The 13,240-nt window shown below is 51.7% G+C and overlaps 1 protein-coding gene across 1 annotated transcript in view; it reads left to right on the top strand.

Annotated features, from left to right (window-relative positions):
* LOC126036861 (electroneutral sodium bicarbonate exchanger 1-like) overlaps positions 1–3,937 on the top strand; it is a gene marked incomplete at its 3' end in the record, with an annotated part of 37,063 nt that extends 33,126 nt beyond the window's left edge. The window contains exons 18-23 of the mRNA XM_049797074.1: positions 628–741; positions 1,080–1,241; positions 1,854–2,105; positions 2,918–2,986; positions 3,530–3,703; positions 3,803–3,937. Coding sequence (XP_049653031.1) covers positions 628–741; positions 1,080–1,241; positions 1,854–2,105; positions 2,918–2,986; positions 3,530–3,703; positions 3,803–3,937 — 906 coding nt within the window. The remainder of the gene's footprint in view (positions 1–627; positions 742–1,079; positions 1,242–1,853; positions 2,106–2,917; positions 2,987–3,529; positions 3,704–3,802) is intronic.
* Between the last annotated feature and the right edge of the window lie 9,303 nt (positions 3,938–13,240).

The following is a 13,240-nucleotide window of genomic DNA, read 5'->3' as shown; positions in this document are numbered from 1 at the left end:
TGGGAAACGTTGGCCTTGCAGGCCAAGCTCTCCAAGAGCTTGGATGTCCCGCACTCATTTCCATGAGTGCAAAATCATCGTAGCATTTCCCACATGCCTCGTGACCTGCCCCAGATTGAAGATTTTGGGGGGTTGATTTATTTTATTTTTATTTTTTTTTCTCCTCAGGTAGTAGGAAGTCAGGTTTCCCAAAGTTTTGGGGGTTGGGGTTGGGGGATTTTTTCCCTACCTTCTGTGCATTATGTGCTCGAGCGGAAAGTAGATTCGAATGAGGAGCTTCCTTTTGAGGACTAAAAGATGCCTCAGTGCCTTGTTGCCATTGTAGCTGTGAGTGTAGCTGTAGTGTCAGACATGTGTTTTCTTATTTTTAATATTATTATTATTATTTTTAGGTTTTGACTTAAACCAACCCTTGTCGGCCTAATTAAGCTTTTTTTATTGTCTGACCCCAGATCTCACAGGGACAAACACAGCAGCAGTATCTAAGCAAGGGATCAGGCTGCACGTGCTCAGAGGGGTGGTGGGATTTGGTTAAGCAGCCTTAATGTTGTGGATGTCTGCAACTCTTGCATCTCGCGTTACGGCCCTGTTTGCCATGCCCCTCTCACCTCTGGTTTCTCGCCCCAGGTACGGTCCACAGTGAGCGACTTTGCTGTTTTCCTCACCATCGTCATCATGGTGCTCCTTGACTTTGTGGTTGGGATCCCATCGCCGAAGCTCCAGGTCCCCCATGCGTTCAAGGTAACGGGATGTTTTGGCACGTGGGGGTGCCACAAGGTGATGCCGGGGCAGGGCAGGGCTGAGTCTGGAGGAGATGCTGGTGGTGTGACCATCTCCTCTTCCACCTCCAAGTGCCTTGCTTCCTCCTGGAAACGAGAAGATGGCCCCAAAACTAGATACCTACAGGGGAAGTATCTAGAGGTGCTTGCAAAGAGGAGACTGGCACTGCTGAAGCCCCCGGGAGAGGGGGACATGAAGCCAGGGCTGGGAGGTGCTCTGACACAGGGAGGGAGGGGAAAATGAAAGCCAGTGGAGTGCCTGGGCTGGGAGACGATGCTGATGCGTGGGCTTTGTTGCAGCCTACCAGAGACGACCGTGGGTGGTTCATCAACCCCATAGGACCCAACCCTTGGTGGACGGTGTTGGCTGCGCTCATCCCAGCTCTGCTCTGCACCATCTTGATATTCATGGACCAGCAGATCAGTGCCGTTATTGTGAACAGGAAGGAGCACAAGCTGAAGGTAAGGGCCTGTGAGGGATGACCCCAGCCCCTTCTGGGCTGCAGGTCTGGGGAGAAGCTCTTATTCCCGATGCTTTCTGAAGGCATTGGTTTGGGACAAGGTCAGGCTGCGTGGCAGGATGCTCTCCTGGATTAACGATGATGCAGGGAGCAAGTGACAGGGCAGTTCAGATGAGCAACCTTTTGGAGGAGCAAATTAATCTTGGAGCAATAGAGAAGTGCGTTTTTGTTTTAAAATGGCAGCAGCAGCAGGTGCGGGGAATGAATTGTTTTGATGCGCTGCCAGGGATAACTCAGAGTCACACCTTCCTCGCAAGTGGTAGAATTTTCTTTATGAGTGGAAAAAAGGTTTTGGTGGTTTTGGGTTGTGGGTTGTTGTTTTTTGGAGAAGTATTTATCGCACAAGCTCTGCATATCCATTGTTTCTGAACTCCTGCCAGATTTTCATGCCACGTGCTTGTGCAAAGCCTGCATACACGCTTGCTTGTTTCCATTTCTTGTTTTGAATTCTGAAGAAGTTGACTTGTGCTCGAGCAGGGTTTGAGTCTGACTTGCGACGTTATCCTTGCTCTTGTGCTATGGGATGCTCTGTTTCTTGTTTTCCTGCCTGCAGAAAGGATGCGGGTACCACCTGGACCTTTTTGTGGTGGCCGTGATGCTCGGGGTGTGCTCTGTGATGGGGCTGCCCTGGTTTGTGGCTGCGACCGTCCTGTCCATCACCCACGTGAATAGCCTCAAAGTAGAGTCTGACTGCTCAGCTCCAGGAGAACAACCCAAGTTTCTGGGGATACGAGAGCAGAGAGTCACTGGCTTGCTGATCTTTGTGCTCATGGGCTGCTCCGTCTTCTTCACTTCTGTGTTAAAGGTGAGAGGAAAATGCAAACCACCCAACAACCGCGAGCTTGTTGGAGGTTACAGCAAAACAGTCCCCTCTCTGCAGGCCTGAGTAGTTAGTTGTGGAGCGGAGGAGGAGGAGGTGATCCCAACCCTTGGGGCTTGACCCACGGTGGGAACCAGCCTCGGTTAGGCTTTGCAGCCCTTCAGGCCCCCGTTTGGTGTGCTCGAGGCGAGCAAGCAACGCAACTGCTTGAATTTTTGGGTGTCTTTCAGGCCCGCCCATGTTTATGGGTTACAGTTGAGCATATTCAGACCAGCACATCTGCTGTCTTTCAAACAGGCAGCCCTTTACTGGCTGCAATTTGCTCCCCAAATGCCCGGGAGCAGCCATTCCCAGGAGCTAAACACACTGAGGTCATCCCCGTGGGCTTCCTTGAACGTTCCTCCCACAAAGTAATCTCGTCTCTAGGCTAGGAGGAGGCCTGTGGCCTTTGCCTGTTGCCCCAAGAATAGGCAGAAGTGTTTCTTCTACCGCCAGAGAATGCGGCATAGGGTAGCACGGGTGAAATCGCCTGTTTTCCTCCAACCTTTCTGGAAAATAGGATTATTCTGAGGAGAGGTAACTCCCAAGTTCAGCCTAAAGCAGAGCCTTAGCTCACTCGTGCGCACAAAATGGCAAAAAAATGGTTAAAATCTGACCCATCTCTAAGCCTGAATGGAAGCTGGAAAGCTTCAAGCAATTTTAGGCAGTGCCTGTGGAAGAGGGTGGTAATACTGAAAATGCAATACAGAAAAAGAAACGATTGCATTCTTACTTTTTTTTTTCTTTCCCCCCCCCAGTTTATACCAATGCCTGTGCTTTATGGCGTCTTTCTCTACATGGGTGTGTCGTCACTCAGAGGAATTCAGGTACGGACTCTTTTACAGCGTGCAGCATGTTGGCTCCCTGGTATTTTGTCTCTGTAGCAGCAGGGAAAAAAGCAGTGGCATGGGAAAAACTTCTCGCAGAGCAAGCAATGAAACTCTTTTGTGTAAAAAAGAGATTGGTGGAGGTACAGGAGGTATATGGGGCTGGGAGGACCAGGCAAGTTCAGCGCTCTCTGTTGCAGGGTTTAGGGCAGGTCAGTGTTTGGTTACGTGAAAAGCGGGGGAATTTGGTGCAAAGGGAAGGCAGTTTCTACCACTGGTGGAAATCCTCGCGGGGGGATTCAGTGGGCCGAGAAATGCTAGTAATGGAATGGCATGGAATAGTTGCCGTTTGGTGGGCAGCTCTCAGGGCCAAGCCGGTTTATAGATGGAGCGAAGGGAAAATGGGTGCTGCTCCCAGGAGGAATGCGGTGGGATCCAGGATTTCTGACGGCAAGCGAGATGCTGCAAAGTGCCTCCACGTCTCGAGAGGGCCAGAAACTTGCCGCAGTCCCAAGGTGGCAACCTTTCCCTTTTATTTCGCAGTTCTTTGATCGCTTGAAGCTGTTTTGGATGCCGGCGAAACACCAGCCGGATTTCATCTACCTGCGGCACGTGCCCTTGCAAAAGGTGCATTTCTTCACGGCGATCCAGCTGACCTGCCTCGTCCTGCTCTGGACCATCAAGGTGTCCCGTGCCGCCATCATCTTTCCCATGATGGTAAGAGCTGCCACCGCTCAGCAGCGGGGTGTTTGCAGCGTTGGAGTGAGAGGTGGCATCGTCTCTGAGCTCACCGCATCTTCCCTCTTATTCATGAAGGTTTTGGCTCTCGTCTTTGTCCGGAAAGCGATGGATTTCTGCTTCTCAAAGCGAGAGCTCAGCTTTCTGGATGACCTTATGCCAGAAAGGAAGAAGAAGTTGGACGATGCCAGAAATGAAGCCGGAGAAGAAGAAGAGGTAAGGCTTGCTGTGTCCTCGGGGCTGGACATCTCCGTGTGGCTGTGAGATTGCCTGTTTCTCTTACAGCTTGTCTGGAAATGTTGGGGGAAGATCAGCACTCAATCGAAATAGATCCCAATAGCCTGTAACTTTTGTAACCTTTGTTTCCTCAAGTAGCAGTGAGCTGAACGCTTGAATACAGGTGTAATTTTTAAAACGAGTCGTTTTTCACAAAGGTCATTATCATTATGATGATTATTATTAGATGCTGCTGCTGCTGCTGCTGCTGCTGGCAAGACTTGCTCATAATCGTGTTTTGAACACACAGTCCCCCTGCCCCGAAATCTTTGGAGTGAACGGTTTCTTCCCTGCTGCACTAATACCTATAGCTGCCAAGGGGCAGAAGCGGAGGGCAGACTGCTAAGTTTGTGCTGGGCATTCAGCTTATCTCCACTTGGATCAAAGACAGAGAACGTGATTTGTCCCTTTTTTACATCAGGAGTCCAGGAGGGTGATGGAAGCTGCTGCTGCTGCAAGTTCAGTTCAGCTGAACGTGGGGAAGACCAGTGATGTGGATATCCCAAAGCAAAGCAGTGACAGGTAAAGCTCCACCAAGCGCCAGGACCCCCGGCAAGATTAGCTTGAAGGTGTTTGGCAGAGTTTTCTCCACTTGCCTCTTTGTGGGGCATCCCACAGAAACCAGCAGGCAGCTTGGTGGGAAAACCAAATTTGGGGGCAGGGCTGCAGGAAGTGATTGCAGGGCTCTGACCGCAAGCAGAGTGGCTGCAGCACTCGTGTTTGACCCTCAAACCTTGCCTCATCAGTGCCTTTACGGTAGCTGGAGATCCTCATACTTAACACATGAGGAGTTGCAGGCGTGATCTGTACCAGCAGTGGCTTAGGAACCTGGACCGGGGCTAAGCCCCAGCAAGAGCCTTTGCACAGAGCTGTTGCTCTGCAGCTCCCGGGCTTGCCTCCCAAAACTCCTCATCCAGCAAAATCCCCCACACTTATGCGGAGCTTTGATTCTCGGGGCTCCGCTGTTCCTCTTGCTGATGCTAATGCTCTTGGTGGCATCAGTTCCCATAATCACGGATTGCTGTGTAAAATATTTATTGCAGGACTGATCCTTCTGAGATTGTTATCCTGGATGAAATGTCACAAATGACCGTATGGAAGGCTCTCACTTTGAAGACAGAAACCCTTTGAATCCAGGGAGGAAAAAGGTAAAGGATTGCACGTGAACGTGACCGTGCTACTCTGCAAGCGACGGCGCACGCCTACGCTTTTCCCACGCTTTGGCCGGCAAGGCTGAGCAAACGGCCTGTCCCTGGGAACAGGCATTGTGGACCGTGGCATGTAAACCAGCTCCTCTCTGCTGGGGTGGTCCCCCAAACAGGGCTGAATCAGCAGCAGGTGGCAGGTCTTCCACTGATGATGCTCTCCCTCTTTTTCTCTTCCCTTCGCCTTTCCCCACTCCCGCTTTTCACGTTTAGGAATCTTGACTTTGAAGGAGAGGAGTGAGAGCATGACTCGGGGATGTGCCAACGCAGACAGAGGGAGAAAGCGCTTTGTTTCAGTTGGAGGATTCCCATTAAAGCCATGCAGATGTTTTCAGTTATCCTTGGTGTGCTTCAGGCATTCAGTATCTCTAGACCAGCAAGCTGAGGTGAAGGTCACAGTCAAGGGGAGTTTGGTGGTGTTAAGTCTGTGTGCGTACGTGCGTGTGGGGGTGTGGGTTTGTAGTGGTAGAGGGACTGCTACTGCTTTATCATTCAGTGCTCTTCTTTTAATACCTAATTCCTCCTCTTTTTTTTTCCCCTCTTTTTTCCAAATGTAAACTGGGAATGTCCAAAATAATTTTCTGTTATAGTTGATGCATTCTCCACTTTCTTCTTGATCATGACCGGGTTTTTGGTCTGGTTTGGGGTCCTGGCTTTAATTCACTCTTATGTCTCTTACTGGTACGAGAGGGATGCCCTCTGCAGCAGGGCAGCATAGAGAGCGTCCGAGCAGTTGGCCTAAGGTGAAAGAAAACATTTGCTCCCTGTGCTCCAGTTTTACCTCTCTTGGTTGGTTTGGTTTTGGGTTTGTTTTTTTTGCTTTGGCTCTGCCATCAGCCTGGGAGCTGCAAAATGCAGAACTGCCACCTTCTTGTCCCTTGGCTGTAAACTGCATCTAAGGGAGCACTTCAGGTATTTGATTTTGAATACACTGTATGGTCACAGGAGTGGCCAGATGAGACCTGGGGCTCTGTGTCCCTGGGCTGCTCCCTCTGTTGTTCCTCCACTTTCCTTCTGTATTGGATCTGGCTGAGTTGGAGTTCCTTTACCCCACAGCAGCCCTCGTAGTGCTGTGCTCTGTACTGGTAGCTAGAAAGCTATTGATAACACAGCAGTGTTTTGGCCATGGCTGAGCGGTGCTGGCACAGCATCAAGGCTGTCTCTCTAACATTCCCCCGTCTCCAGTAGGCTGGGGGTGGGCAAGATCTTGGGAGGCGACGTAGCCAGGAAGAAGAGGCATCTAGGTAGCAAGTAAATCTTAGGTCCCTTCAGATGCTGGGGACCCTGCGTTCATGCAGCATTGGGCAGACCCCGGATGGATTTTCCCTTGGCACGCTTTACGGTGGAGAAGCGGAGAAGTTCCTCCTTTTGGTCATTCACGGTATTATGCAACTTTTCTTAGAAGAAAACACCTCTGTGCGTAAAGGATGTTCACACGCGGACTTCTCGCTGCACTTTAGGTAACGGCAGGGCCGCGCAGGTGGCGTAATCGCTGGTACCAAGCAGGAGCTGCCTGGAGGCTCCTCTGTTACAGTCAACCAGCTCCGTTTATCCTGCGGCCAAGGGACATGTGTAGGGACGCAGCCTGAAGGCCACGCTGCACGTACAGCGCAGCACAGACCTGCACCCGCTCAGGGTAACTGTTAGGTGGATCCCTAACTCCTGGAGGTACAGTGATCTCCCAGTCAGGATCTCTGCACCAGGCTGTGAAACTGCACGGTAACTCGGGAACCGGAGAAGGTCCAGATCTGGAGGGGATGGTTAACCACAGGGCCTCACGTTGAACCTCCTCTAAGCTCATCCTGTGCTTACAGGGTTCTCGAGCCTCTCGGGCATCTCCCAGACTGGCCGGTTACTGCCAGCTCCCTCGTTCCTGCGTTCCCCTCCCTGCCTGCCTGCCCCACTTTGGCCCCTGCAGCAGCACTCAGCTGAGCACCCTCCGTTGCTCCTGGGGAAAGAGCGTCCTCCTTGCTCTCCGTGGCGTTCCCCCAGCACACGGTGCTGTAGCAAGGACAAGGCAGTCAGATACAGACACAGCCTGTTGAACAGAGCGTCCTGCACGCAGTGCTTCCGATAGAGCAGCTCAGGAGCAAGGAGGTGAGCTGGGTGTGCTGCCTCTCACAAAGAGCATTCTACATCGGCGACCTTCCCCGTTGGACCCTCTGCAGCCTCTCTTTTTCCCGGTGTTGTAGGTGTTAGGTTGTGTGGTTAAAGGTTCATCTCCACAAACGCAGAGGAGGACAAAGGAGCAATGGCAGGCAGGGGAACCCCAGTGACCTAGGCAGAGGCAAGGGAGCACCCTGCTGTGGCTTTTGCCAGGGCTGTCACAGGAGAGGGCTCGACCACATTGTCTGGGTATGAGGCTCACCAGACAAGTATTGACTCTCCCTTGCTCACTTCACAGACTGACGGGGGGAATGCGCTTCTGTGGCCATGCCCTGCCTCTGAAGCCCGGCCGTAGACAAAAAACCGGCTCAAACTGTGAAGGTTACCAGGCAACACGTGACTGGGTGCACGTGTGCGGCAAGGTCTGTGCGTGTGAATGTCTGAAACTGAGTTCTGAGCTGTCAAGCAGAAGCCTGCTTCTTGCTACACGCAGCCAGCGTGGGCTGGTTGTAAATTTGGGTAACACCTGGAATAATCAAAAGTGGCGTGTCCCGAATCCTACAGTTAGTAAAGAGCTAGGAGAGAGAAGCCTTAATTTGGAGGCTGATCAGGCATTGTACTGCTCACATAGACAGATTAGGAAAACTGGGGGCGTGGGGTTCCAGAAAGAAGAGGTGGTGTCAAAAAGAAGGGTTCCCAGAAAGAAGAAGGGATCTTGAAGAGAAGCAAGGGACCCAGGAAGGAAAAGGTGAAGATCCTGGCTGGAGGAAATATCCTGGAAGTGGCGGAAGATCTTGGAGACCAGAGAGCCGCGTGGAGACAAGTGCCAGGGGATGCCCAGGGACCTTGACCAGCACCCTGCGAAACTGGTAAGGGCAAGCAGCTGCACAGCAGGAACCAAGGTGACGTTCTGCCTGACCTTCCCGGACCTGCAGTAGCTGGGATAGGGGAGTTGGATCAAGCAACTGCAGGATTCAGTAGGAATGCATTTCACGAAGGTAAAGAGGACACAGCAGTGGCTTGGAAATGCTGGTTGGTTTAATGGTAAAACTGGAATTATTCTGTGAACTGTGCATTCCTTTTAATATGGACTTAATTTAAAATAGCTGCTTTGAAGTTGTTCTGACTTCACCTTAATCGACACCTGCAATCTTCATCATTTTATCTCCTCCAACAGCCAAACCATACCCTGCCCCTCCCCACCCCCTGCAAAAAAAACCCCAAAACCAACCCAGGAAAAGAAAGACTTCAAGGGCAAGCTAGGCAGCAAAGTTGTGCGAGATTGGTCAAACTGCTCAAAGTTTGCCGAGAGATTGGAGCTTGCAATTCAGATGTACGTCGCTCAGCGTGGGGAGGGTAGTACGCACCTTTCACTGGAGTCAGAGGGAAAAACGGGGAGAAGGGAGCTGCAGCGTAAAGAGTAAAGGACCTGACATTCTTAGGAAAACTCTCCTTTTTCTTTCCTTTTCCTTGCTCCTTCGCTTCCAGATCTCCGTGGTCGCAGTTTGTGCTGCCTCACCTCCAGCACAGCGTGCAGAATGAAACGACGGTCACAGAATTCGTCCTCCTGGGGTTCTGCAGCACCCCAGCCCTGCAGCGCTGCCTCTTTGGCCTTTTCTCTGCCCTCTGCTCTGCCACTCTGATGGGAAACGCACTTGTCTTTCTGCTTATCTGCCTGGACTACTGCCTCCACAGCCCCATGTACTTCTTCCTCTGCCACCTCTCCATCGCGGACATCTGCTACGCCTCCAGCAATGTCCCCCATATGCTAAGGAGCCTCCTTGGACAAGGCAGAACCCCCTCCTTTGCTGGGTGTGGGGCACAGAGCCATCTTTATTTAATCTTTGCACTTACAGCGTGCGTGCTGCTGGCCGTCATGTCTCATGTTCGCTACGTGGCAATCTGCCGTCCCCCGCGCTATGCCCTCATCGTGATCTGGAGGCTGCGCCTCACCCTTGCCACATTTCTGTGGGCTTTGGCGTTCGTATTTGGTACACTGCAAGCCTCTCTGGCTTTACACCTGCCTTTCTGTGGCCCCTGCGAGGTTGTCCACTTCTCCTGTGAAATTCTTGCTGTCTCAAAGCTGGCCTGCCCTGCCGCTCCTGCCAATAAAGTCCTGATCTTTGCTGTTTGTGTGTGCTTCTTCCTCTTCCCTTTAGCCTTAATCCTGATTTGCTCCCTGGACAGCCTGGCCACCGATCTGCGCATCCGCTCTGTGCCAGGATGGCACGAAACCACCTCCACGTGTGGCTCCCACCCGACCGTGGTGGGTGTCTTTTATGGAAACGCCATCTTCGTGTACGCGGGGCCCGGGAGCGGTAACTCCTCTGGGAGGGAGAAAGTTCTTTCCCTTTTCTACAGTCTCGTCAGCCCCAGTTTGAACCCCGTCATTGACAGTCGGAGGAACAAGCAGGTGAAGGAAGCCTTGCTGAAGCTTCAGAGAAGGAAGAGGGTCTTTCATTCCGTCTAGCTGGTGCTCTAGGCTTTCACCTGTCTCCTGTCTTTCTGCTCTGTCTTCTTGAGCTCTTGGGGAATGTTAAGTGGTTAAAACGTAACACAACACATGGGTATTCAAATGCATTTGTCTCTTGTTTCTCTGTGCAGTCTGATGAATATCATGACACAAAATGACTCATTCCTTGTATTGCAAATAACTAATTCTTGTTCCTCAGATGCAGCCGTCCTAGACAGGTAGTATGTTTCACCGGAACTGTTGACCCAAGTGGAAAAAACAGTCTTCTCGGTTCTAGCTAGCAGTCAGGATAAACTACTGTGTAGCAGGGTTTTTTTCTGAATCTACCCATTGATCCAATAAGATATTCTTTTTCCTTACCGTATTTGTACCTCTTGTTATCCTCAGGATGCTAGAGCTTCAGCTCTACTGTTAGAAAGAAAAAGAGAGAAAACATGATGCTGCTAATGGGCTTTGCCTCTCAGGAGGGTGAACGAGCCTGTGAAGGGTTTTCTTTCTGCACACTTTTGAGCCTGACACCTCTCATGCAGGAATGTTCTCTATTCTGGAGAGTTTTTGCTCAAAGCAGAGCTGGCTTCTGCCCAGGCACTAAGTTTTCCAAGCGGGAAGGGTCTAGGGGTGCGTGGCTTTAAATAGCTGCCTGGATCCGCATCATAGCTTGTGATTTCATAATGGTCCCTATTGTGTCTCTGGAGTTGGTGCACACTGGGTGCCACTTAGCTCCTCCCGTGAGGGCTACTCCATCAGTCCCTGGGGAATCGGGCCCCTGACTGACCTGGAGGTTCAGTTGTCCCCAAAACCCAGTGACTGACGTGAGGATGAACCCAAACGGGCGTTACAAAATGACACTTCTGGAAGAGTTACAGGTAGCGCGGCCGGGGCTCAAAAGTGCAGTTTTGTGGGTTGGGGTTTTTTTTTCCATTTTGGAAATCACTTTTTTAGACAGGAACCTCAAGAACAAAGCGGGAGGTGGGTTTTTTTTTTGTCTGAAACACTCATCCCTCTCCTGCTGTATTAAATACGTCCAGACTCTCGTGTTATACAGTACAGGTGATGTTATGGGCTGTTTTATTTGCGTATGGGAAGAAAAACCTCCTACAAGTCCGTGGTTTTAGGGCTGTGCCTGAAGGAGGAGGAGGCACGCAGAGGCGTGATGGCTCGTGGACTCGTGTGGATGCAGGGGTGGGTGATGTCTGGGAGGACGTAAGGGAGCTCTCCACCCCCAGCCCCAACTTTTCCCTTCTTGTCATTGCTAAACAGAGACATGACGAGGAGGCAGTGATTGACCGGGGAAGAAGGAGCAACGCTGTCAGTATTTGCTATGAGAAGGAGGAGTTGGAAGGTGAGTCTCTGCTGAGATCCTGGTGGAGGAGCCACTAGCCCAGCGCGTTTTCCCATTGCACAAAGTCTCTCCAGTGTGCCTTGTTGGGTGTCAAATCATGTGCAGCGAAACGTGCCGCGCTTCTCAATAAAGCAACACAGTTATTGTCACATTTTTTACTATTATGGCTTTTTAAACGGAGGGAAAAAGCCTCCCGGGAGGCCACGGTGTGAGTTGTAGCCACGGGGCTTGATAATTCACGGCTTTTTTTCTCGCAGAGGTTGCTCCTGGCTTGGAGAGGTCAGGAGAATCATTTCAGGGCTGCAGACACGGGGCTGTGATTTTCTTTTTTTGTTCTGGAGTTCATTGCAATGGGACTGATTTGATCGTCTCTTGTCGCCTCGTGCCATACAGAGCTTTTGAAAATAATTAGCTTGTGTTGCTGCTTAATGAGCAAGTCTGAGTGTTGTCCAGCCGAAGCTGGAATTTGAGAAGAGGTCCGATACTTTCAGGGCACTTTTAGATGACCCGGAGCCAACACTTGTTGTTGCTGTGTTGTTGCAAAGCTCGAGTAAAATAGGCTTGGAAAAAAGGACGTCCAGTGAAAATAACATTAAGGGAAGCTGGCGTTGCTCCTGGGATTGAACCGTGGCTTAGCAAGGCACCGGCCACCTCAACTATTGCCGCAATGCCGAGAGCGCTGCAAAAAATGCTGCTTTTTCGCAGGCCACCGGACCCTGTACGTGGGCGCGCAGATGCCACTGGTTAGGCAGAGCCACCGGCATCACCGACGCCACAGCCAGAAGCATCGGGAAGGGGAACGGGAGAAGGAGTCTGCCCCGACAGAGCAGGGCTACCACTGTAAGTCCCACCGCGGCATTCGCTAAACTGGGGGCAACGTGGGCACTGGGGCCTTCTGCAAGCACGTCCCCGTGGCTAGTTTGAGTGAGTTGCTGTTCTTCCGAGGGAAAGTGGCCTTATTGAGCAACACCCTCTTTTTCCCAAGTTTTACTTTCTTTTTTTTTTTTTTCTTTTTTTTTTTTCTTTTTTTTTGTTTTTTTAAGTGCAGTTAAATGCATAATGGGTTTAGGCTCGTCTTCCTTAGAGGGATCCTGGCTTTAAAAATGGCAATGTGGGGAAGGAAAGCAGCCCATCCTTATGCAGAGGTGGACCAGATGCTTCTCCTTCTTCACGGCTCTGTGCAAGCCCAGAGAGACGCAGAGGAGAGGGCCCAGCCCAGTGTTTATGGCTGCACTGGTGCTGATGGCCACTTTGCATGTGAGGGTGACAAGCTGTGTTCAGGCGCAGTAACGGGATGGGTCTTTGCCTTCTGCCCCCAGGCTCCCCGTCCCAGCGGGTGCAGTTCATTCTCAGGACCAAGGAGGACGAGCAGCACATCCCTCACCACTTGTTCTCCGAGCTGGATGAGATCTGTGTAAAAGAGGGCCGAGATGCCGAGTGGAAGGAAACGGCAAGGTAAATCCCTGCTGCTTTGGCTGCGGTGGGAGAGGAGTCCCCGCACTGGCAGCGCCCGTGGGCTCTGCTTTCTCCTCTCCAGGACGCGAAGCTTTTGCAGCTGCAGGTGGCGGCACGAGGAGCCTTCTCCTCTTGCCACCCCGTGGCTCTGTCAAAGGGGCTGCAGAGCTGGGGCTGTTTTCGTGCAATGGGGCTGATCGCACCCGATGTCCGCAGGTGGCTGAAGTTTGAGGAGGACGTGGAAGATGGCGGCGAGCGCTGGAGCAAGCCCTACGTTGGCACGCTGTCCTTGCACAGCCTCTCCGAGCTGAGGAGCTGCATCAGCAATGGGTCGGTGCTGCTGGACGTTCGTGCCAACAGCATCGAAGAGATTGCAGGTACCGTGGGCACTGCATCTCTCCGGGAATGGCCGAGCTCAGCTCACCACGGTGCTCTTCACTCCCAAATCAAACCCTGCCCCAATGGCACGTCCTTTTCCAGAAGTGCCACTGTGTTTTTCTCATGAGCTGTTTTTGGATGTAGACTGGGCGTGCAACAGTCGCACTGTTTTTTTATTCCAATATGGGGTCCTTTTGAAAGCAGTTTGTGGAGTTGGAGAAGCCACTAGAGAATATTCTGCAGCCAAAAAGGAGCGTGTGTCAGGGCTTAGCAGGCTGCTC

This window comes from Accipiter gentilis, unplaced genomic scaffold (assembly GCF_929443795.1).
Source record: "Accipiter gentilis unplaced genomic scaffold, bAccGen1.1, whole genome shotgun sequence".
Taxonomy (NCBI): Eukaryota; Metazoa; Chordata; class Aves; order Accipitriformes; family Accipitridae; genus Astur; species Astur gentilis.
The sequence above is the reverse complement of the archived record's forward strand: the minus strand, read 5'-3'. Positions and strand labels throughout refer to the sequence as shown.